The sequence below is a fragment of the Corythoichthys intestinalis genome, chromosome 7 (genome assembly GCF_030265065.1).
Source record: "Corythoichthys intestinalis isolate RoL2023-P3 chromosome 7, ASM3026506v1, whole genome shotgun sequence".
In the NCBI taxonomy this organism is placed as follows: Eukaryota; Metazoa; Chordata; class Actinopteri; order Syngnathiformes; family Syngnathidae; genus Corythoichthys; species Corythoichthys intestinalis.
The window spans coordinates 26,421,888-26,447,837 of NC_080401.1; the positions used below are offsets into that span (position 1 = coordinate 26,421,888).

At 39.7% G+C, this 25,950-nt stretch overlaps 1 protein-coding gene across 5 annotated transcripts in view; it reads right to left on the reverse strand.

Annotated features, from left to right (window-relative positions):
* hmcn1 (hemicentin 1) overlaps window positions 1-25,950 on the reverse strand; it is a 166,708-nt gene that overhangs the window by 14,495 nt on the left and 126,263 nt on the right. For 4 of the 5 annotated variants that reach the window (XR_009063824.1, XM_057840740.1, XM_057840739.1 and 1 more), the window contains 30 exons: window positions 24,947-25,044; window positions 24,583-24,861; window positions 24,306-24,502; window positions 24,093-24,174; window positions 23,875-24,011; window positions 23,663-23,804; window positions 23,257-23,401; window positions 22,990-23,117; window positions 22,744-22,900; window positions 22,071-22,192; window positions 18,597-18,761; window positions 18,347-18,454; window positions 18,093-18,230; window positions 17,879-18,013; window positions 13,668-13,937; window positions 13,394-13,584; window positions 13,068-13,281; window positions 12,656-12,790; window positions 10,122-10,312; window positions 9,944-10,025; window positions 9,601-9,870; window positions 9,351-9,521; window positions 7,400-7,570; window positions 6,742-6,912; window positions 4,271-4,441; window positions 4,018-4,188; window positions 3,719-3,889; window positions 3,495-3,641; window positions 3,273-3,410; window positions 339-460 (listed from right to left, as the gene is read on the reverse strand). Coding sequence is in view for 4 of the 5 variants with exons in the window: in XM_057840740.1 (XP_057696723.1) it covers window positions 339-460; window positions 3,273-3,410; window positions 3,495-3,641; window positions 3,719-3,889; window positions 4,018-4,188; window positions 4,271-4,441; window positions 6,742-6,912; window positions 7,400-7,570; window positions 9,351-9,521; window positions 9,601-9,870; window positions 9,944-10,025; window positions 10,122-10,312; window positions 12,656-12,790; window positions 13,068-13,281; window positions 13,394-13,584; window positions 13,668-13,937; window positions 17,879-18,013; window positions 18,093-18,230; window positions 18,347-18,454; window positions 18,597-18,761; window positions 22,071-22,192; window positions 22,744-22,900; window positions 22,990-23,117; window positions 23,257-23,401; window positions 23,663-23,804; window positions 23,875-24,011; window positions 24,093-24,174; window positions 24,306-24,502; window positions 24,583-24,861; window positions 24,947-25,044 (4,819 nt within the window). In the remaining variant the exon portion in view is untranslated. Of the gene's footprint in view, window positions 1-338; window positions 461-3,272; window positions 3,411-3,494; window positions 3,642-3,718; window positions 3,890-4,017; window positions 4,189-4,270; window positions 4,479-6,741; window positions 6,913-7,399; window positions 7,571-9,350; window positions 9,522-9,600; window positions 9,871-9,943; window positions 10,026-10,121; window positions 10,313-12,655; window positions 12,791-13,067; window positions 13,282-13,393; window positions 13,585-13,667; window positions 13,938-17,878; window positions 18,014-18,092; window positions 18,231-18,346; window positions 18,455-18,596; window positions 18,762-22,070; window positions 22,193-22,743; window positions 22,901-22,989; window positions 23,118-23,256; window positions 23,402-23,662; window positions 23,805-23,874; window positions 24,012-24,092; window positions 24,175-24,305; window positions 24,503-24,582; window positions 24,862-24,946; window positions 25,045-25,950 lie in introns of those variants that run through there. The other variant, XM_057840742.1, reaches the window with a different exon arrangement.

Here is a 25,950-nt window from a genome sequence, read left to right on the forward strand (position 1 = left end):
AAAGCAAACATATCAGTAAAAAAAACAACAATGCTATACCCTTTTGAGATGATTTTCACCATATTAGAGACACAAGCAGCTAAATACAATATCAGGGTGGTCATGCCAATTTTCTATAAATGACCAAAATTATGGTCAATAGTTTAGTTTAAAAAACAAAAAAAAGGATGGTTTCAAAGGCGTCTTTGGCCATTTTTGCATATTCTAATATCTTAAATTTCCTCAAATTGAAGGACAAAAATGCAATGCAATGCCATTTTTGACCTAATTGTCTGGCTTGGGTGGAATGGCTCACAAATGATTGTACAAGGGCAGTACATGCCTATCCGTCTGTATACCTTGATGGTAATGTCGACATGTGAAGGCAGCTGGAGGATGTGCCCGTTTACTACTATGTCCAGTAACAAGGCTCCATCTGAGTCTAAGCCCCGGGCAATGTGAGTCATCCTTAGAATCTCACCTAAATTTGTGAAGCAACAAAAGAGACAATCATTTTAAATTTTAACTGTTAATGAGAGGGTACTGAACCTACTCAGAGTTGCCAGATTGGGCGGGTTGTCACCCAATCGAACTATTTTCAAAGACTCTGTGTGAGAGAAATGCATTGGGTAGGTTGATAAAATGTGGGATAGTTCTTAAAAGATTCTGCAGTTTTGGAAGAAACCGTTTTGATTAGTTTTAACTAGGACTGTCAAAATAATCGCGTTACCGGGCGTTAATTATTATTTTCAATTAATTTGACGCAATTAACGCAGATGCCCCGCTCAGAAAAATTTAAATGACAGTCCAGTGAAACGCTCACTTGTTAATTGTTTTGAGTTTTGCCGCCCTCTGCTGGCGCTTGGGTGCAACTGATTTTATAGGCTTCAGCACCCATGAGCATTGTGTAAGTAATTATTGACATCAGCAATGGCGGGCTACTAATTTATTTTTTGATTGAAAATTTTACAATTTTTATTAAAATGAAAACATTAAGAGGGGTTTTAATATAAAATTTCTATAACTTGTACTCACATTTTTCTTTTAAGAACTACAAGTCTTTCTATCCATGGATCACTTTAACAGAATGTTAATAATGTTAATGCCATCTTGTTGATTTATTGTTATAATAAAAAAAAAAAAGTCCTTATGTACCATATGTTGAATGTATATATCCATCTTGTGTCTTTCCATTCCAACAATAATTTACAGAAAAATATGGCATACTTTATAGATGGGGTGAATTGCGATTAATTGCAGTTAATTACGATTAATTAATTTTTAAGCTGTAATTAACTCGATTTAAAAAATTTAATTTCTGATTTTAGGTACATGGTCAAATTCAACTACAGTGATACTTCTACATACGAAGTTACTCGTTCCAGGACCTTGTTTGTAAGTAGAAATGGTCGTATGTCGAGCAGGATTTTCGCATAAGAATACATTATAATTCCATTAATTTGTTGCACAGCTCAAAAACCTACACTAAATCCTCAATAAATGCTGCTGGTCCAATTTCAAATGGCAATTACACAGAGCAAAACAAATAAATTATGAATAAAAACAGAATAATAATATAATAATAGTAATACTAATAATAGTACCTGTAATAATGTAACAAATTGGTTTCTAATGTGGCGGATGTGTTTTGCGTGCTGTACCTAAACGTACCACGTGGCTGACTTGATAGAGTGAGAGAGGGACTTTTTATTTTCACTTTGTTCAGCTGCGGTGGACAGTAGACATGTTGTGTTGCCCGAGTTTTGAAATAAATGATTAAAAACCTGACGAAGCTGGCGATTTTTTGGCGATGTTACCACAATAATAATTTTCACCTTAACTTATAAAGACTGGCAAACGGAGGTAGGAGGAGGACCGTCGAGATCAAAGACATTCTACGTTTTTCCATCATTTCCATCTTCATTTCAATGGTAAGCATCACCTTTTTCCTTTTTTAACCACCTGCACTAACTTTCTTGAAACCCATGTTGAGTTCTCTTACAAGAAAATCCATCGTGCGTCCGTCTGGCAGGAAAACAAAGAAACTGCGGCGCTGTCATAAATTGTCGTATTTCGATCATGGTGTCGGATGTAGAAACAAATCGAGTCAAATTTTACGTCGATGTCGAAAAGCTCGTGTGTCGAAGCGATCATATGTCGAGGTATCACTGTACATAATAATTTGAAAAATGACATGATGTTAAAACGCGTTAGATGCACTGTATTTGTTTAGATTTTGTTGTAGAGAATTCCCAATCCAATCACGTGATCGGAAATCAGGCAGATCACGCTATTTTTCAGAGGATCGGAATCGGGTGAAAAGGATCGGGTTTGGGTTTTTAATTTTAAAAATACATTTGGTTTTCTGCACCTTGCTCGCACAGCATCTCGCTGTCCCTCCTGCTGCTTTTCTTGCTCACCAAGCAGCTGCTTGTTAAAGTTAACTATGAGTGACAGCTTTGATCTTGCCAGAGAAGCTTGGGAGCGCCACTTTGAAAGGCGCCGAAAGTATGCGCTTGTTGAGCTTGTTAAACACTACCGGTAGTGTGCTGTGGCAACTCATTGTGTATGTGTGGCTTTCTCAACAGCATGAGTGGATTTGAGTGGAGGCACTCAATGAAGCATTTAAGCATTTTTCAAAGTTATTTTTGTTTAAAAATAATTTAGTGGGAAGGTAACATTTAAAATGATTTTTTTTTTTCTTTTTAAGAACACTTTTTTTTCGGTATTGGATTGGGACTCGGTATCAGCAGATTTTCAAAATCAGGTGACTCTGACTCGGGTGCAAAAATATGCGATCGGGACATCCCTATTTTGCTTTTTATCCAGGTGTGTTTTCAATCATTTCCCAGTGACAGGTGGACTTCTTGCATTTGACACCAATCTCAATCGAAATACTTTGAATGCACTTTGGAATCAGCTCTGGAAAATTTTGTTAAAGTTGTACTTTGACAAACTTTCTATGGAAAAACATGTGTTTCTTTTTATTTATTTATTTTGCATAATGAATAAATATACGGTTAATTATTAATAGATGTGTTCCTTACTGTATTGAATAATACAATAGTTTTAACCTTTTAAAGACCTACATTTCCCCTGACGCTTCTGGGCGAAACAGCAATGATTCGACCAAACTATACATAGAGATATAGTATAGGGGAAACATCAGAACAGAAGTCATAATTATGGCTGGAGACTTAGGAGACTCTTTTCGTTCTGGCAAAACTGAACCCAAGCTGCCTGCTCAGCTGTCAGGTACATGAACCACGGTGAGTTTTACGCAAAATATGTACCTGTAGCAAATTCCACCTGTGTTTCCCGCCTGAAGATAGCCCCAGTTAATGTGTAGCCATTTGCAGCCTCTCCTACTTCTTGTGCTGTGGTCCAGTAGATGGGATTCAGAATGGAAATTAGCTTCCTCATTGCAGGCCCTTCAATGAAATTTAGAGGAAATAACCATTCATTTGGAATGGATTCAAACCATGACAGCTGCGTAAACTGGTTTTGAAACTGACCTAATGATCTTGGTATATTTGAAATCGATGCTTTGATGAGCTTGCTACCCGACATAGTGTCTATGATGGTGGCATTTAGTATGGCGATACCAAACTCGTGATCGTTAATATTCCCTATGATGCTTCCTCGTGCCATCTGTGGTCCACCTAACAAGGATACAAGATATTTAAATGATGTTTTAGCGCAACAATACAACAAGACACGTGGTATCCACACATTTTACCTGGACAAGCCTCAACGTTACATCTTGACAGCTGGGAGGAGTCTCCTGGGCACGGGCGCCCCCCGTTGCTCGCCGGCGGGTTATTACAGAGACGAACGCGTGTTCTTTCTCCACCCCCACAGGAAGCAGAACATTCTCCCCAAGACTGCCATGCTCCCCAATTTCCATTAACTACAATAACGCAAAACAAATTCACCTCATTTGTATGTACAAACAAAAATGTTGATTGTTCGAAAATTGGAGTATGTTTTTCAGTGCAGAAGCCTAGACCGTATTCAACTTAAGTTACCAACACACACCAGGACACGTGGCTGCGTTGCATCTCTGAGTTTGTGCATCGGCGCCTGCACACGCTCTGCCACCATTGGCCGGTCTGGGGTTGTCACATGTCCTGTGGCGTCTCATCTGTCCTCCATTACATGTCTTGCTGCAACTTCCCCAGCTGCTCCATGGACCCCAGTTCCCACTGACTGATGGGCAGAATGTACCACAAGATCAACCACATGAATGAAGTCACATATAACATGTACATAGCTTAACCGGATAACTCACTAGGGCAGGGTTCGCTATTACAAAAGTCGCTGTGTACGTCGTTGCCTTCACATGTCCTGCCACCATATTGCGGTGCGGGGCTGGCACAGAAACGTGTTCTATGTCTGGTACCGCCCCCACAGGAAACACTGCAGGCTCCCCAGCTCATCCATGATGACCACTTCCCATCCACTAGTCAATATGAGCATTTGTTAAGTTACCTACATGCCTGAAAAGCAATTTCACTATGACATCATCAATTAATGTGTCTACTGGGTCATTCGAGAATTGGAGGACATTTCTGATTCAAAATTTGCTTTCGCTTTCTGATTTGCTGCTCCATATTCATTAATAGTGTAGATAATAAACTATCAAAGACTCGTTTAGCTTAGTGTGACCATACTTTGATTTTCAAAAAAGAGGACACTGACCCCGGCCTCAAGATACTCTAATTTTACTAAATTTTAATTTTCTAATTTTTTAAGTTCACTCAAAGGTGCCTATATAACTTTTATTTAAAGTGTGCCTCGGTCTGGATAGAAAAATTCAGTTTTATAATGAAAAAAAATATTGCCACATAGTATATATCATATACTATATGGCAATATTTTTTTTACCAAACAAGTTATAGGTTACTCAACAGGCTTTATTGTTCCTAAAAAATAATCAAACAATAAAAACGCAAAAAAAAAAAAAAAAAATAATAATGATAATAATTAAATAATCGTATAATAATGGTATGATGATAATAATGATAATAATAATATAATGCAGACCCATGGAAATATATGTATGTATGCAGCCTGTGACTGCGTACGCATGCGCAAATTTGTATGTAGAATAAAGGTATTTTCAACTTAATTACTCTTTTGGGTTCATTTGATTATATACAGTACGTATTGATCATAACTCTTAACAACTGGGCAGGCTCTATGGGAACACGTCACAGGCAGCACAGTATCGTGGTATTCTCTGCAAAGTGTCAGTCAATTTCAACACACGCTAATTGTGAAGAAATACTCCTCTGTGTCAGTTTGGAATTTCCTTTTATTAACATAGATGACGGAACCCTGAGCCATAAGAAACACAGGTACTCAGAATATAATACTAACATTCAACCAAATACACGAACGCAGAACAATTACTACAAGACTAATACAATACACTGTATCTCTGTGTAAACCCAATATACAACAGGAGACACATTATCCACATTCACAGGAGATAAAGTAACAGATCAGATTCTTCCTTCGAGTGGATGGCGAAGTGTATAAAACACATGGGTGCGTCGGATGGCTTTTTCAGTGGAAACTTTTTATGAACAAAACAAAACCAGCCTGGGACACTGCCACTCAACACGGTGCTCCCGCACAACTTCAACACCTGCCTCTCTTTCGCTCTGCCCAATTTCTTGTTTTGCGCTATATTTGTAATGCCAGTCATACTGAAAAAGGATAGCGGCCCCTTGGGGATGCCGGTAGCATAAACATCTCTTAGAACTACTCCTTCTCCCCCACTAGTGGAAGCCAAGTCAACGCAGGCAGCCGCTGCCCCCCTAGCAGCCGGACGGATTGTCTTCAAATTGGTCCCGTGAAAAATGAAAAACATTTTCATGAATTTATATAACTTGGCCGGATGATAAGGACAGAACGTGAAAAGTGGACATGTCCGGGCAAAAGAGGGCATTTGGTCACCCTAGTTTAGCTCGCCTTACAGACCAATGTTAAAATATTTACCCCATGATTTATTACAGTATTTGGTCAAATCAGAGTTTATCTAGCTGTTACTGCTGATCAAGAGGACAAATTTACTTATTGTTAGCCTAATAGCATAATTACCTCATCATATTTAAGCATTTTTGGAAAAAGAGTCTTTTTAAACGGTTCTGATTGGCTTAGAAGAGAGGCAGTATGGCTAGATGATGCAGCAAATGGTAGGAGAGGAACATGCGGAAATCTCAATTTGCCAAAAATAAACAACCCAAAAAAAAAAAGACAACAATAATTTTGCTCTTCGGCTAACATCCTGTGAATTCGTTTAAAAAAAAAAAAAAAAAATCAAAATAAGGATAATAATAATAATTGTCTAATTGACTAAGGATAATAATAATAATTGTCTAATTGACTAAGACAATGACGTAAAGTGAGACATTTTATCAAGGCTAACTCTTTTTTGATTCCCTGATTTCTTCATCTACCAGTATAAAATGATTATGGTAAAAGGGTTGCATGCATTTTGTGCATTCACTATAACTGTTATATTTGCGTTTCATTTTGGTCATTGGGGTGGGAAGAGGAAGAAATAGCATTTTTACGGGGTGCTGGTTTTCTGAGCAAGTACATTTACTGTATACATAAACTGCATGTTTTAGTATTTTGTATGTGGGTTATTTAAAATTTGAAGGGTAGGACGTGAAATGTCCTCCATTTATGGAATGACCCAACTAGGTAATAGTTAGGGTTAGGGTATACAGCCAACTACAGAGTGCTTACCAGGACATGGCCACTCCTTGCACACTTGCGTTTGTGTGTCTGTGCCCTCACACGGTGACCCATCAAATGCCGGAGGGGGGTTGTTGCACAGACGGATTCTTGACTGCATACCCTTTCCACAGGTCTCACTGCATGGGCTCCAAGGTAGCCAAGGCCCCCAGCCACCTGCAACTGCATCGGTGCAAATAGTTAGCAATTCACTTAAGGCCCATGTAGAATGTTAGATAGTAATTCTTCATTTTCACTGTGATAAAATTATTTAAAAAACAAACAAACAAAAAATAAACATGGATTATAATTAACTTTGCAAAGGCAACCTTGGGATCTAATCTGACAACTAGAAAAGGCCATTTCTGGAGTAATTGCATGGGAATGCTTTCAATGCTGGTCAATAAACTCACACTGATTTTGGTGCACCTTTGGTCAAGAGTGTGCAATTTTTTAGTAATGTGTTGAAATTAAATAAATGTACATTTAAAAATGAATGGGACGATTGGAAATGAATGAGGGAAGACAGATTTTGGTGGAACTGTACATTTTTGGCAAAACTTTATCCTACCTTCGTGCACCTTGATGGGATTTCTTTGATGCTTCAATGATAAATCATTAGGTTGTATAATGACCAGCGACCACAGTGTTACAGTAGTCTTATGCTTACCTGGACAAGGTCGGACACTGCACATGATGACCTCCACGGTCCTTCCTTCACAGGGCCTCCCACCATGCTGAGGTGTGGGGTTACTGCAGGTCCGCACCCTTGTTCTGTTACCATGACCACATGTACGAGAGCACTCCTCCCACGAAGACCACTCTGACCACTTACCATCAACTAAAGATGGAAATGGACAAATTGTCAAGTTTCGCATTACAGTGGGGCAAATAAGTCTTTAGTCAACAACTAATTGTGCAAGTTTTCCCACTTGAAAATATTAGCGAGGCCTGTAAATGACAACATCTTGTGCTAAGGCATCAGCAAAGACTTTAACACTTTCATATCAAACACGTTATCACACCCAAAATTTCACATGTACTGAGATGTATTTTGACAGCAACAAAATCAAAAGGCACATAATGGGACGACATGACTCCAGGGTACAATGTAAATGCTAATATACAAAATATGGTACAGTGGGGCAAATAGGTATTTAGTCAACCACCAATTGTGCAAGTACTCCTACTTGAAAAGATTAGAGAGGCCTGTAATTGTCAACATGGGTAAACTTCAACCATGAGAGACAGAATGTGGAAAAAAAAAACAGAAAATCACATTGTTTGATTTTTTAAAAAAATATTCGCAAATCATGGTGGAAAATAAGTATTTGGTCTGTACCAAAAGTTCATCTCAATACTTTGTTATGTACCCTTTGTTGGCAATAACGGAGGCCAAACGTTTTCTGTAACTCTTCACAAGCCTTTCACACACTCTTGCTGGTATTTTGGCCCATTCCTCCATGCAGATCTCCTCTAGAGCAGTGATGTTGTGGCGGTGTCATTGGGCAACACGGACTTTCAACTCCCTCCTTACCCTGTGGCATCAAAATGATAACAAGAACGGGGAGCAAAAATCCCAGAATCACACGGGGGGACCTAGTGAATGACCTACGTAGAGCTGGGACCACAGTAACAAAGGCTACTATCAGAAACACAATGCGCCGCCAATGACTCAAATCCTGCACTGCCAGACGTGGCCCCCTGCTGAAGAAAGTACACGTCCAGGCCCGTCTGCGGTTCGCTAGAGAGCATTTGGATGATCCAGAAGAGGACTGGGAGAATGTGTTATGGTCAGATGAAACCAAAATAGAACTTTTTGGTAGAAACACAGGTTCTCTTGTTTGGAGGAAAAAGAATACTGAATTGCACCATACCCACTGTGAAGCGTGGGGGTGGAAACATCATGCTTTGGGTCTGTTTTTCTGCAAAGGGACCAGGACGACTGATCCGTGTAAAGGAAAGAATGAATGGGGCCATGTATGGAGAGATTTTGAGTGAAAATCTCCTTCCATCTGCAAGGCAATTCAAGATGAGACGTGGCTGGGTCTTTCAGCATGACACTGATCCCACACACACAGCCAGGGCAACATAGCAGTGGCTTCGTAAGAAGCATTTCAAGGTCCTGGAGTGGCCAACCAGTCTCCAGGTTTTAACCCCATAGAAAATCTGCAGAGGGACCTGAAAGTCCATGTTGCCAAATGACAGCCCCAAAACATCACTGCTCTAGAGGAGATCTGCATGAAAGCATGGGCCAAAAGACCAGCAACAGTGTGTGAAAAGCTTGTGAAGAGTTACAGAAAACGTTTGGCCTCCGTTATTGCCAAAAAGGGTACATAAAAAAGTATTGAGATGAACTTTTAGTATTGACCAAATACTTATTTTCCACCATGATTTGCAAATAAATTATTTAAAAATCAAACGATGTGATTTTCTGTTTTTTTTTTTTTTTTTCCACATTCTGTCTCTCATGGTTGAGGTTTAACCATGTTGACAATTACAGGCCTCTCTAATATTTTCAAGTGGGAGAACTTACACAATTAGTGGTTGACTAAATACTTATTTGCCCCACTGTGCTGTTACATTTATAATATCCACCATCAGAGACTGTAAATTCGTACCTGGACAAGGCTTCCCATGACAATTGCGAGTCTCTGTGTCTAATCCAGTACAGTGGCGTCCTCCATTGGCAGGAACGGGATTGCTACATTGTCTCTGTCTCTTCTGAGAACCAATCCCACATGTTAAACTGCAAGGACCCCACTCGGCCCACTCGGAGTAAACTCCATGAACTAGAAAATAGACCAAAAGACACCATTGTCAATGTTTTGGTATTATGTATGATCTTGATGATTACAAGCAGAGACCTACCACGAACAGTTAGACCAACTGGAACCAGTACTGAGCCAAGTGAGTTTCTCGCCACACATATATATTCAGCTGTGTCCTCCTTCTGGGCACTTTTTATCCTGAGAGACCCATTCGATAAAGTGGAGAAGTGGTCGTTGCCTAAAAGAAGATGCCCTTGGCGGGACCATTCTATTATTGGGGTAGGCTCACCCTGCGCCTGGCAGTTGAGCACCAATGTAGTGCCAGCATCAACCACTGTTGTTACAGGTTCTACTATAATGGTGGGTGCACCTGAGAAATCAAAAATAAGTACTGTAAGTGGTCTTTGGGTGAATTCTGAAAATTACTTTTGTAAGAGACTTACTCTGCAAAGTAAGCATAACACTTTTTTCCACAACACCAGCATCATTCGTTGCCACACAAACGTAGTTGCCTGCATCTTCAGTCTAAAATTTTCAATAAAAGCCACACAATGTTATGCGAAGAAAATACCTGAGAATCGTTACAATGTTAGACACGCACTATCCAAAGTGCTTTCCTACCACAGTGCCATAGATGGCCAAAGAACCATTGTCCAGTTGTCGGATGCGGTTGTTAATGTGCAGGTTCATTCCATTTTTGCTCCACTGAATCTTGGGAAGTGGATCTCCCCGAACGTCACAGTTCAGAATAGCATTGCCGCCCAGAGGTTCAATTCGATTGGAGTGAAGGTCCCCGTCAATGATTGGAGGCTCTGACCGTGCAAGTGGAAAAATGTAAAAATAAAGTTTTCAACTGTATATGAGGATCAAGGGCGTAGGTTTGGTCTCAATATTGGTAGGGACGATGTAACAGCATAACATGTACACTTTTTGCTTTTTGCTTTTTTCACCAATATGAACCTAATTAATTGATAGGCAGTCGAATAATTTTCCTCATCTTGTTGTGAGTGTTAAAGGCTAGTTAATGCATCAGATTATTCCATTTACTTTAATATTACTGTAGGTGCCTAAAATAACGTTTGGATAATTATTCATGTTAATTGGGAATAATTTATTTGGTTATATGGGACGGGCTGTTTATTTGGTTGTTTGGGTTTGTGAGACGGGCTTGTGACATCATGTCGTACGATATAAAGGCTAAGCGAGAGCTGTTTTGGGCGAGTGAGTCAGCGTAAAGGCAGGAAGGAGTAAGGATTAGAGCCCAGACAATTTTTTGACCATTTTCTTTATATCTACCTCTCTTTCCATCGATCTCTCAGTTGCCCTTTTGTTTACGTTTTGGATGTCAAGCTGTGGATTAACTCAAGAGAGCGGCGTGAGAGTTTTTCTTTGCCGCTGTCCCGCGGGCTAGTGAAGAGGACGGAAGAGGATAGTGTCGGGTTGAGGGCTTCGTTGTGGATCCTACAATTACTATATGTTCCTAATAAGCCCATACATCTAAAAGTTGGTCATTTTTCACCTAAACCTCGAAAAAATTGCTTTCTAATAATGTTTTGAACATTATCTATTCTTGAATTAAGAACATTTCTGACAAACATTAAATATACAAACTTTTCGCTTAAAATAAGTCTGTTAAACTTATTTTCAGTTGGCTATTTTCTAGAAACTTGAGTAAAATTTACATGCAGCACTGGCAGATAATTTCACATATTTGTAGTAGATTTACACTGAAAACAAGAGAATTTAAGTTCCTTTTTTTCTTCCAGTTTTAAGGAGGTGGGTTTTTGCAGTGCATATGTACAGTATTGGTTCAGGTGATATACTGTTCGATTCAAACCTTTGTTTTAAACTATTGAAGACACATTTTGAAAACTTCCATAATAAATGTCTGGATTTTATAAGCAAGTTTAAACTGCAATATTTGAACACAAATTATATGAACATACACAAGAAATATAAACTTGTTAATTATCTCTAACTATCCAGGAATGCGAAAAAATAAAATAAAATAAAATAACTAAACAAATAAATAAATAAATAAGCGTTTGCCTTAAGACCCCTCAAAATTGTCTGTCTAAATAAATTAAATATCACAAAAAAACTTCTTAGTCAGGGAATAACAAAAATAAATAAAGATGGAGCCTTCCTTCAGGTTAAACACTACTGCTTTTGTCCACAAGCACAGCCAAACTCAACAAAAAATGAAAGCTCCTTTGGGCTGCTTTAAGACCACATACACTGTAAATAAAATAAAAATAAAAATTGGTGAGAAGGGGGTAAACCTTGGTTCACTACCTTTCTTTAATTCAATTAACATTAACAGTAGAAAACATACAAAAGGATATTTCTCTCGAAGCAGCTTCCTCCTCGAGTTCGAGAAATTCACACAGATTAATGTTATGCTAACTCTGATGACTTTCAGTAGCAAATTTAGTGGTGTGTTCCCCACCTCCACAACACTGATATATTTACATTACTTAGAGTGGCTGCTGCTGCTGCTGGTGGAAAAAAAAAACTTTGACTTTGGGGAGAGGTGTCATGTCATCAGCCAATCAAACGTGCGCTTGAGGAGAATAAAAAATGGACTGGCACATTCAGCAAATGAAAAGGGGTCAATGCAAATCTGACAATAATGAAAATAATTCACTTAACCCTATATTGCCAAATGTATCACATTTGATACACCTAAAATTTCATGATTTTGAGACTAATTCAGAATTTTGACATTTCTTTTTGAAAAAAAAAAAATGATGGATGCATCTTCAGGTTCCATGAGAAAAAAAACACAGGTGTTAGCAAGGGTTAAAGATATTAGAGCGCTTATTACACGTATACATTTTGACTTTTCTTTTGACAAATTTGAAAAAAAGGTTTCATTAAGACCCTATTTTTCAAATTTTGTGATTCTCTGATAATTGCTTCATATTGCAGGCATTAAAGGGTTTTAATAATGGTAGGGTCTATTCTATCCTTACAACATATGGGAAGACAATCTAAATTACCTATATAACTGAAGTCATTGTATAGTGCAAAATACAGTTGCTTAAAAGTTGGTGGAAACAATTTGAGCATCCTGAAAAGTTGGTAGTTTTATGTCCCTACCCTCCTTATGCAAACCTATACGTCCTTGATGAGGATGAGAAAAGTCTTCTTACCTTTGACATGAACAAAGCCCAAAGACTTGATACTTCCAACAGTGTTTTCTGCCACACAGGTATAAGTACCAGAATCCTCTTTACTCACTTTCTCGATCACCAACTCACTGTGGCCGTTCATGTGATCATAGTGAACTACAGCAGCAATACATGGGAGAGAATGATAGAAAACTGTTAAAAGATTGCAAAACTAAATTAGTCTGCGAATGAAGCTTTAAAAGATAAATGCTTATGATTCATTTAACTTTAACATTAACTCATGTAAACTCATTACAGTATTACATTTTAGTTTGGAGGGCTTGCAGTCCAAATGGATTTGATCACCGCCTCTTTAAAGTAATAAGAACGTGTTTATTTTATCAAACTTTTACTCGTTCCTATACAGTGTAATTTTGATCATCAATAGTTGCACCTGGCATTATTTTGTTGTTGAAGGCCCATGTGATCCTCGGTAGGGGGATACCATTGGCTCCACAGTCCAGCAGAAGGCGTTCACCCTTGTTGAGTGAGATATCTCCAACCAAATGAGTGAAGATAGGGTGGGTATGAACAGACAGGATCACTGTTTTACTATCATGACCCACATCGTTGGTGGCAACACACGTATACCTGCCTGCATCACCAGGCTGATGGAGATGGTGAAAAAAAAAGGACTTCATTATTTTTCATGTGAGAAACTAAATGGAACACACAACGTACAGTACGAACATTCACTAAATACAGAAGTATAGGCCTCACCTGAGCAGTATCAATAACTAGCTCTCCAGAGGGCAAAGTGGTATACTCCCCAATCTCTTCACCTAACAGAACACCGTCCTTCTCCCAAGAAATTGTCGGTTGAGGGACACCCATCGCTACACAAACCAGCTGGGCATGACTACGCTCAACCACAACTACTTCCTGTTCGAAGTCAAGAATAGAGGGGGGAACTGGAAAGAGTTCAATTATTAATGATCAGAAAGATATTTGACAAATAGAATAACAATAACCGTGAGCAGGTATGACAACTCACTCTGCACCGTCAGGCTCATCTCGAGGCTCGTGGTTCCCGCAGCATTGGCAGCAGTGCAAGTGTATCTTCCTGTATCACTCGGCTGGATGAATGCGACCTGTAGGGAGCCTGAACTGAGTACCCGCTGCCGTACAGATTCGCTCAGGAGTTGCCCGTCTTTGAGCCATGTGACCGAAGGGCTAGGGACACCATCCGACAGACACTGCAGCGTCACAGATGAGTCCACAGGAGCCAAGTATTTTTGGGTTTCTGAGTTGATGACTGGAGGGACTGGAGAGGATAATAGGATAATACTACCATCAAGCTTCCTTAAATTCACATAGGCTGGGATTATACCGCAGGTCTTAATGCACGAATCCGATTTTTTCGTGTTGTTCCGACTCCAGTGAAGCATTACCTTGACAGTCAGAACGGGAAAAGTCGCATATAAGTGGACCATTTCAAATCCTATCTAAGTCCCTTTCGTATATAGTTAAAATCAATTCTGGACCACATTTTTCCAGAATGTGGCTGCGGGCTGAACTGTCAAGTCCCCCAAATCGGAATTCATGCAGTAATTACATCAGCAAAGAGTGAGAGAGACAGTGCGCAACAATAGCAGTGCAGCTGTGCATTAGCGTTAGCGCCTAACTTGAACGCGGCTTTTGGGGAAGGAGCAGGCTTGACAACAGTCATCAAAAAAATAAAATGGGTTGAGGATAAGCTTGAAAATATTCAGTTTTCTCTCTGCTCCAAATGAACAATATTTTAAGACTGCTTCCACGGTGGACAGTCGGGCAACTGTGTGTGTGCGTTATTGCGTTATGTGTAGTCATCTGTTTTGATGCTCCTGTCATGCGGGTCAGTTTGCTCAGTGCATCTCAGACTGTCAATTAGTGTGCATACGTGATACTTGAACACGCTCAATGGACAAAGGCAGTCTGAACGGGCACGCCCAAAAAACAGATATGACCAAAAAATCGGAATTGTGCATTAAGACCTGCAGTATGAACCTAGCCATATTTTGAAACAATCAAGCCAACAGTTGAGAATAGCACACATGACATTGACATTTGATTGCTAGATTGTTTTATGTCACATTTTTTAATATCTGTTAGGGTAGGGTGACCAAACGTCCTCTTTTGCCCGGACAAGTCCTACTTTCACGTAGTATCCTCGTCGTCCAGGCGGGTTTTATAAATTCATAAAAATGTCCGGTTTTTATGATTTTTCACGGGACCAATTTGAAGAGAATCCCTCCGGCCGCTGGGTGGCAGCGCCTGCCTGCGATGACATGACTCCTAGTAGTAGGGAGGAAAGGAGTAGTTCTTCTTGTTTTTGTTGGCAGTTTACCCCTATCATGAGGCATTACCGCCATTTACTGGGTTGACGATTTGGCCACAACACCTGCCCAGTTGTTAAGTTTTTTACGATAAATACGTACATAATGGCAATTGTTGACTTCTGTCGGAGCTTTGACTGTAAAATCCCGTTTGGTGTCGCATCGTTGCGCTGCCGATGATTCAACTTTTATAGCAAAGTTTTATTTTTGCCTCAGGTAGCTATCAGTAAGCTAAACCACGCTAGGCATTATGGGAAACGTAGTTTTGAACTGCAAAGTCTGGAAACATGCTGGTTGAATTGTTTGTCAGTTTATTTCGGTTATTGTTTGTGTGCAATCTAGAACATTGAATGAGAAAATCAATTGAATGGGAATAACAATTCGTCAAGGACAATTGTCGTGATAGTAATTTATAAAAATGTTTAGTTGGCACATAGCCTACTGTGTGGATGTGTATTGACTGGACTACATTTCCATGGGTCTGCATTCTATATATATTATTATTATTTATTTTTTTTCCAAACTGCATTTTTCCATTCAGAGTGAGGGGGCACACTTTAAAGTGATATAGGCATCTTTGAGTGAACTTGGAGTAAAATTCAAGTATCTTGAGGCCGGGCTGAGTGTCCTCTTTTTTGGAAATCAAAATATGGTCACCTTATGTTAGGGCCTCCGCTCCTCCTTCCTGAGCCCTGCCTCAGGTGAGGGGATTTTGCCTGATTACAGGTCAGATGGGTGGAGCGGCCACAGCTGTGGGCAATTACCATCAGCCAGCTTTAAAAGCCCAGCGGACGCACCACCACTTCGCCCGATCAGCTTGTTGTGTTTTCCGGTCAGTTGTTCTCGCACTCCTATTATACATATTGCTTTTGACACCTGGCTCACGACCTCTTTTCCTTGCCTCCAGGACCTGATCAGCTCGCCCCTTGTCGGATATCTCCGCTTCCCCGGTGAACTGCCAAATAGGGATGGGCGATACCAGTGATTTTGGATTCGATCTGATACCAAGTAACACCAAGGCCAAATATTGTGATCCCGATCCGATATCGATACCAGAAGTTCATATATATATATAATATATATATACAACCCTGCAGAGTTCTCAGCCATTCTGATGATATCTAATGTACAACTACAGCAAGCACAAAAAAACTATTAAAAGTCTCTTTGTGTTAAATATGCATTGCAATGGAAAAATTGCTGCTTTTAATAACTAGCAAAGCAGTTTCCCTACAAACTCACAAAATCTGGTTTGTCAGTCTCTTTAACAATAGCCACGTTTACATCCTGACTTTTATTCATACCGATTCAAATAATTCCGAATGGAAATTTCAGATCAGCTGTTTATATGTCACTTCATCTATTCCGATTCAGCGTTTACATGTGTCTGCCTTTATTCCGAAAGGACGTTTGACAACTGCTGTCTGACATGCGCAGATTAATCAAAACAAAGCGTCACGTTGCAAAACATGGAGATCGATCGTCAGATCAGCTGCTGTTTTAACTTTTCGAGTGGAAACAAAACTTCAGAATGACACGCCGTTCATTTAAAAAGTTGTGTGGGCTGGTGGAGGGATTCATGCATATAAACTTTCCGCCGGACTCCAATTAGGTGCGCTGTGCGTGTGCTTGGAAGCCATGTTGCAGGTGACGTTACTTACGTCACCAAGTGACGTCACCACGTCAGTACGGAGCATGTACAGAAAGAACGCAACCAGACACCATTCCGCTTCCCTGTTTACATGATATAATTTTACTTCTAATCGGTTTGGGAAAAGGAATATTCCACCCCTGTCAAACGGAATGAAATTCCATTCGGTTTGGGCCTGTTCATTCCGAATGAGGTGTTTATATGGAACACATTTATTCGGTTTGAACATCTAAACCGATTGCAATTGGAATATTTGGCTCCATGTAAACGTGGCTAGTGACCCTTAAATTCATATGCACTGAACATTCCCTGCTACACGTTGTATTTGATCAAATTTTACTCTAAGTTAAACATTATTGATCTAATTAAAGAACGAATTAATAGTAGTATGTTACCACCCTCTAATGGTATTAAAAACAAATCCAATAAACAATAGTCACTTGCTGTTTTTGAATTTTAATTTACTAACACAATTTTTAAACAGATTTTGAAATAATTTAAACGGACCTTTAACAAATAAAAATAGCAAAAAAACATAAGAAATCAAGCATTTGTTTGTAACATAAAAACAATAAGGAAGAATATTTCACAGAAAAATACATATTAAACAAAAAAATATATATATTAAACATAAAATATTTTTCAAAAATGTGCGCAAAAATATTCCCAAAAAAAGACAAAGAAAATATAATATATTAATTCCAAGTATCGATACTTTTGCTTGGGGATTGATACCTAAAACATAATGCGCTGGATCGAAATATCGATATTTTGGTATCGATTCGCCCATCCCTACTGCCAAACCAGACAACTGCCGGCTACTCACGTTGGCATCTACGGTGCCCACCGCAACAATCCTCCTTTCCGCCTGAGAAAAAGGCCCCTGTGCTAAATAAACGTGACATCAACCTACTCTGCTTCCCCTTTGTCTGTGTGGGGATCCTCCCCCCGGTTCCGCGATCCCTAACTATATCACAATTCAACATTGACGTTCTGTCTTTACCTCGTTTCATCACCACGTGTTACCGTCTCGTTGCTTCTAGTTTTTTTTTGTTTCACAAAACAAATGACTTTACAATGACAGACTCAAGAACTTACCGTAATTTTCAGACTATAAGCCACTACTTTTTTTACTCATTTTAAATCCTGCGGCTAATAGTCCAGTGTGGCTTAAAATTTTCATGTCAAAATTGGTGGGTGGCGGCTTATAGTCCAAAAATTTCAGTAACCGTGTCTTACCCTGTACTCTGAGTTTGGTCTTTCCCAAGGCTGTACCCGCTGGGTTTTGAGCTACACAAATATAGGTTCCAGAGTTGGCCACAGATGCCTTGGCTATCTGTAGACTTCCATTAGGTAGCACTGTGAAACTTCCACCTATTGAAAAACCAAAGACTTATTGTACAAGCCATCACAAATGATTGCTTACACAGACACATATTGGAAAAATGGTTACCTGTGGTATGTATATTAATGCCCTCCTTCTGCCAGGTTATTGTTGGCCTTGGTGAGCCTGTGGCATTACAGGGCAGCACAATGGCGTTATTTAGAATCACCTCCAGGTTGGATGGGTGGGAATGGATCACAGGAAGCTCTGGGAAAATATAACATCATTGAAGTACTTATGTAAAAGGGAGCAAGTCATATTGCAATTCTCAAAATGTTTCAACAAAGCAAGCTGGAACAAAACACAAATGCTTTTCTTCTTGCCTTGTACTGTCAGCTGCACATGGCGATGAGTGGAGCCTGCAGCATTCTTAGCTGTGCATGAGTAGCGTCCTGCATGACTGAGTTCAGCTGAGTCTATGCCTACTTGACCTGAACACAATGCAATAAACTAATTTAGCACAATTAATCACTGTTCTACAGTACAAGAACCAGATGGAGGTACACCTGCTCTACTGTGAAAATATGAAGCTGAACTAAGTAATAACAAAAAAGAAGACATTATAACACTGACCCGTTTGCAAGATCTGGTATCCTTGTCCCTGTTTGACAAGTTTAATGCCGTCTTTGGACCAGTGAATTGTGGGATCTGGGACACCTGATGCAGTACATGCAATGACCACTGGGGACAATCTGGTGACAACCAGGTCTGTGGGTTCATCTGCGATTGATGGAGGAACTGGGAAAACAACAGCAGTTATACATTTGACTTAAATGATCTTTTCTCTAGAGGAAAAAAAATAAAGATGCACCGATACCGATACCAATATCGGCGGGGGGTGGGGGGGGGTGGTGGTAATCCAGCACTAAAATGGTGGTATCGGTATTGGCGAGTACCAACAAATAGGGCCCCGATACCATTTACCGGTCCAGTAATATAACACTTGACCCCAGCCTTCTTTCTCCTGACGCTCACTTCACTTCTTTGTTGTGTGATCACACGTGATGCCAAGCAGCTATCGCTATTGACATGCTTCATACCAATGAGAGTGGGCCAATAGCCGCTCTTAACCAATGCCGGGTCAGCTTTTTTATATGGAGGAAAAACAAACAAACTAGGAGAGGAAAATGTTGGCGGTCTGGAAATATTTCAGCATAGAAAGATCTCCGTCAAGTACAATGGCTGCATGCAAAATTTGCTTCCTGAAAGTTTCGAAAGGTGAAGTTAAATCCGCCAGTTTCAATACCGCGAAACTGATAAAACATTTGAAGACAAAACATAAACAATGAACACAAAGAATTTCAGGCTGCAACAGCAGGACTGCTATCCAGGGGAAGGGACTGGACCGGCGCAACAATCCCTGGTCAGTTCACTTCATCTACTTTACTCTTATTGTCTTTTACTGAAATAAATGCCGCAGTAATTTGAAACCATTTTTCAAAAGTAGGGTTGCCACCATTCAGAAATAAAAATAAGGGACATCCTCCTTGCGCCCAAAGCCGTACAGGTGATGAAAGAAAAGAGACATCCCCAAAGCTCCTAAAATGCATAGAAATGTATCTGTTTATATGTATTCCGTATTCTTTCAATACGGAACACAACTTTTAAGTCCCAATTCAGAACGATTCCTTATTTCAAAGGGCTGGTGGCAAGCCTATTCAAAAGTGCTGTAGAAGTAAGCAAAGTAAGCTAAGCTAACTGGCTAAGTGTGCTTGTGTCAAAGAGCGTCTCACTCGTTCGCTGTTTGCATTTGTGCGTAGCTATAGATGGAGTTCAGTTATGTTGATGCTGGTGCACAAAGAGGGAGACTAATAGAGAAAGACTAATAGAGGATGCTGTGGTCATATATTATTACTTATAATTTCATGAAAGTTGCCCTGTTTGGCCTTTGAGAGCCAAAACTCACGGTTTAAAAAAGTTGATTCAGTTCATTCTTTTTTTTTTTTTTTTTTTTTTTACTTTCTTACTGTTGGGCTAGTATTATACATGTTTTAATTTCACGAATTTAGCACTTTTTTGGCATTTAAGAGCCAAAGGTTTATTTTATGATTGTCACCCACACCAGGTATGGAATAAAAGTAATACTGGATTCACTTTGTATTAGTCTTTTTCGTGTTTCAGAATGGTAAGCACCAGCCTGACAAAGCCACGATAGCAATGATTTCAGATCCAATAATATATATATTTATATATATATATATATATATATATATATATATATATATATATATATATATATATATATATATATATATATACAGTGCCTTGCAAAAGTATTCGGCCCCCTTGAATCTTGCAACCTTTCGCCACATTTCAGGCTTCCAACATAAAGATATGAAATTTAATTTTTTTGTCAAGAATCAACAACAAGTGGGACACAATCGTGAAGTGGAACAACATTTATTGGATAATTTAAACTTTTTTAACAAATAAAAAACTGAAAAGTGGGGCGTGCAATATTATTCGGCTTCTTTACTTTCAGTGCAGCAAACTCACTCCAGAAGTTCAGTGAGGATCTCTGAATGATCCAATGTTGTCCTAAATGACCGATGATGATAAATGGAATCCACCTGTGTGTAATCAAGTCTCCGTATAAATGCACCTGCTCTGTGATAGTCTCAGGGTTCTGTTTAAAGTGCAGAGAGCATTATGAAAACCAAGCAACACACCAGGCAGGTCCGAGATACTGTTGTGGAGAAGTTTAAAGCCGGATTTGGATACAAAAAGATTTCCCAAGCTTTAAACATCTCAAGGAGCACTGTGCAAGCCATCATATTGAAATGGAAGGAGCATCAGACCACTGCAAATCTACCAAGACCCGGCCGTCCTTCCAAACTTTCTTCTCAAACAAGGAGAAAACTGATCAGAGATGCAGCCAAGAGGCCCATGATCACTCTGGATGAACTGCAGAGATCTACAGCTGAGGTGGGAGAGTCTGTCCATAGGACAACAATGAGTCGTACACTGCACAAATCTGGCCTTTATGGAAGAGTGGCAAGAAGAAAGCTATTTCTCAAAGATATCCATAAAAAGTCTCGTTTAAAGTTTGCCACAAGCCACCTGGGAGACACACCAAACATGTGGAAGAAGGTGCTCTGGTCAGATGAAACCAAAATTGAACTTTTTGGCCACAATGCAAAACGATATGTTTGGTGTAAAAGCAACACAGCTCATCACCCTGAACACACCATCCCCACTTTCAAACATGGTGGTGGCAGCATCATGGTTTGGGCCTGCTTTTCTTCAGCAGGGACAGGGAAGATGGTTAAAATTGACGGGAAGATGGATGCAGCCAAATACAGGAACATTCTGGAAGAAAACTTGTTGGTATCTGCACAAGACCTGAGACTGGGACGGAGATTTATCTTCCAACAGGACAATGATCCAAAACATAAAGCCAAATCTACAATGGAATGGTTCAATGGAATGGTATCCAGGTGTTAGAATGGCCAAGTCAAAGTCCAGACCTGAATCCAATCGAGAATCTGTGGAAAGAGCTGAAGACTACTGTTCACAAACACTCTCTATCCAACCTCACTGAGCTCGAGCTGTTTTGCAAGGAAGAATGGGCAAGAATGTCAGTCTCTCGATGTGCAAAACCGATAGAAACATACCCCAAGCGACTTGCAGCTGTAACTGGAGCAAAAGGTGGCGCTACAAAGTATTAACGCAAGGGGGCCGAATAATATTGCACGCCCCACTTTTCAGTTTTTTATTTGTTAAAAAAGTTTAAATCATCCAATAAATTTTGTTCCACTTCACGATTGTGTCCCACTTGTTGTTGATTCTTGACAAAAAACTAAAATTTTATATCTTTATGTTTGAAGCCTGAAATGTGGCGAAAGGTTGCAAGGTTCAAGGGGGCCGAATACTTTTGCAAGGCACTGTATATATATATATATTTCAAACTAAATGGTTTCGGTATGGTATCGGCCGATACTGCACAGCCAGGTATCGGTATCGGTGCAATACTAGAATAAATGCAAATCATATGCAGAGTACAAACACTGATAAAAAATATAAATATTAAAGGAAGCATGATGTCACCTTGGACGGTGAGACTGATGGTTCTGGAAGCTTCTCCTGCCTCGTTAGAGACAACACACACATACAAAGCTGTGTCCTCCACTGTGGGTGCTATCACGACCAGAGAACCTGATGAAAGTAACCTACAAATAACAATAAAGTAAAGGTTTGGTTTGGATGTACAGAAAACACTCGGATATTTGTAGTTTGGCATTCAGTTTTCTTGGATCTTCTGTTATTTGCTGAAAACCACCACCTGTTTGGTTTATACAACTTAAATTAATAAAAAAAGATTCAGATTTATTGTTTTAGAACTGTTTCTTTTCAAATATTTAGGAATATCATCTATGTGTTGTACCATTTAAAGCAATTCTAAAGTGCATTACATTTTTTTTCCCTCAAAAAAAAAAAATCTAAATTCAGTGTTAATGCTCAAACTGTGTCTTATAAAAATAAAAATGAATTAAAAAAAAAATGACTCGCCTTTTTTGTGAACATTTCAGCCTTATACACTAACATATTTCAATTTTTGCCCTGATGGTGGTTCTAGGAGACAAGTATTCTTTAAAGGGGAACCTGTAAAATATATGAAAACCACTCCAATTGAGTATTTGAAATATTCTGTCTGAGCTAGTGGTCTAAGTAAGGGGACCCTGGAGAACTTAAACAGAGGATTAGTAAAACCTGATTCAACCTGTACATATTCTGGTTCTGGTCAGTATTGATTGCTTGGCCGTTTTTCATCCAGATCACAGAGGGATTGGGTATGCCACTGGCCTCACAAGCAAGGGTAGTCTGAACATTAACTGTGACCGTCACATTGGTGCGTCCATCAAGAATAGAAGGGGGCACTGCAAGATCAGAGCACACAAATAATGTGTTTATTTGCAGCTGAACAGTTACTTGTATATATTCATGTCTTTGAATGTTTATTTCCCACCATATACTTCAAGGTCCATTCTCTTCAGTTGTGTCCCAGCTTGGTTTGTTGCCATACACAGGTAGCGGCCTGTGTCAGTCACCTGCGCAGGGTGGATCTGTAATGAGCCATCCTCAATAAACGTGTACCTGCACACAAATGGATAAAAAAAAACTAGCATGTTTGCATGACAGAGTTTGCACAACAATGGTGGTAGTACCATTCCTACCAAATGAACTTGAAGTATAGCACACAACCTTTTGAGCATGTGCAAGAGTGTGTGACTACCTTGGGTTATTTCCAGCCAGCATAGCTCCATTTTTCCTCCATGTGACCCGAGGTGCTGGTACACCGCTAACAATACACTCAAGTACAGCTGTCTTATTGAGATGAACAGACACTGTCTGTGGGCCATCTTGAATTTTTGGGGCCGCTGAAGAGACAAATTTTAATAGTTTATTCATTGGACCCATTAAGCACACAAAAATTTACCACAGATGGATCATTGCAGAATTGACAGTTCAGTTTCAAAAGTAGGCCTTCACTTTTGGATTTTCTGCAACATATTCATCAATTAGCTATCAAAGGCATGATAAGGTTATTTTAAAGATCAATGGGAACATATTCAACATGGTTTTGAAGTTTGCCTACTGTTTACCAGCATTCTGCATTGTGTATACATAAATACATTTACCATTGACAATCAGATTAAAATCCCGTGTGGTCTCCCCAACGATGTTGCTGGCCACACAAGTATACTGAGCTTTGTCATTGAGGCCAGCCATGTTGATCTGTAGGTAACGGCCCGCTGAGAGAAGACGCACACGTGCAGACACCTAAAAAGCCATAAATGCACATGAACCAGGAAAAGCCATTGCAACACCCAGAAAAGAAAATAAATATTACTTGCAATGGTTGACCATCTTTGAGCCAGCTCAAAGTTGGAGGTGGAACCGCATCGGATTTGCATTCCAGAGTCACCTGTCTGTTTTGCAACACTGACACATCCTGAGGTGTGGTCTCGCCCGCAATGTTCGGAGGAACTGAAAAACAAAGCTTGATACATTTTACACCCCATTTAAAGGATTTGGGTACCACCAACTCTAACTATGAGTATTACTCACCATGCACTCTCACCACAAACTCTTTGTCATCATCACCTGCTGGACTGTTGGCTAGGCAGCTGTATCTGCCAGTGTCCTCCAACTGAAATAACATTTTAAACTTTAATTTAAAATGAATCTTTTGCTATTCAATAAAATATTTTGCTTGTATTGTAGTATGCGTTAACAACAAGTCATGCAAAATACCACTTAAAATATAATAGAATTTATGACCTGTGCTGAGGCTACACGAAGCACATGTCCTTCTTGAAGGAGTCGCAGGCTGTCTGTCTGTGGGAGTGGGCGTCCATCCTTCAGCCACGTTAAAGTGGGTGGAGGGATACCCGAGGCCTCACACTGAAGCTCCAGTACATTATTAACTATCACAGACACTTCTGCTGGTACACCAGATGCTTTGATTTGTGGAGGTTCTGAAAAGAAATGTTTAGACACATCACCTATCACTAATCTCAAGAAGGTAAGGGAAGCTAAAAATCTTGTTGTGACTTACCAAGCACTTTCAAGTTAATGTGACGGCTTGCTTGACCTGCTGTGTTGCTCGCGATGCATGTGTAGTGTCCTGTGTCGCTCGCTTGAGCCTGGACAATCTGCATAGTAGTATTTTGGTTCAGTAGTCTCAGGTTGGTTTCTGATGAAAGATGCACCCCGTCTTTGAGCCAGGCGACAGACGGGGCCGGGGTTCCATCTGCTACACACAGCAGAGATGCCAGGCTTCCTCTAACTACAATCATCTCCTCAGTGCTTCCTGCTCCATCCAAAGCTGGAGGGACTGGGAGAAAAATAACGTGTTAACAGTGTAGAGTTTCTCATAGACTGTAGTCTGAGAGTTTGAAACATTATCACAATAGACTTACCCAGCACATGGAGGTTGTAATTTCTGTTGTCAACTCCTGCTCTATTAGATGCAACACAGGTGTAGCTACCTCCATCTGACACTTGGATGCGTGTAATTCTGGTTGATGGATCATGCCCAATATGTTAAACAATGTGACATCTGACAATTGAAGTTTTGTATCAAGGCACCACAGACTTCTGTATTTTCCGCAGTATAAGTTTCCTGAACCAAACATGGGCGGCGCCATCTTTGATAATTTCTGCTCGGAACTTCCGGTTTAGACAGAACAACATGAAGTGCGGGTGAAGGAAGCAGTGTGATGACAAAGTGAAAAGAGCAAAATCAAACCAGAGGAACCCACGGAATCTCCAAAAATGGATTCAGCACGACGTAGATGAGACTCCGAGACTTTCTGTGCTGTGCGGGAACTCCTGGAAGTGCCTATATATAATGTTGGAAGTGGAATGTTTTGAACAGCGTCCAGCTTCAGTGTGGATCTACCTCGCTATACGCCTTAAATCGAAAGCAGCTGCAGACAATAAGTTACGGATGTGCTTTAAAACTAAGCTCTTCATAAAAGATTGTATGTTTGTTCTTATCCTTTTTTGATCATTCGTGGACAAATTATAACAACTTGTCAGCCTGTGTTGATGTGAGGTGTGGATTGATACGCCAGCCACTTGAGTGACTGAAATGAGGTGAAATGACAAATAATATTACAGTTGCCAAATGCAGAAGGGTTGACATGGATTTTGTTGTTACAAGGAAATACTACAAGTTATGTACATATAAACAAAAATAGAATTTCATTCTTTTTTATTGCAGATATTGATCGCAATGAAACATTTGGACAACATGATTCCATTTCTTGATTCATTTAAAACGATTGGTGCATGTGCAAAACAGGTGAATTAATCACAATTTATAAAAAATATTAGAGAAATATTAACGAAGATGGAGCATAAGTGGAGCCTTTCACCATCAAAGTAGAACGCACGTAGTCTCGCGAAATGTCCATCGACG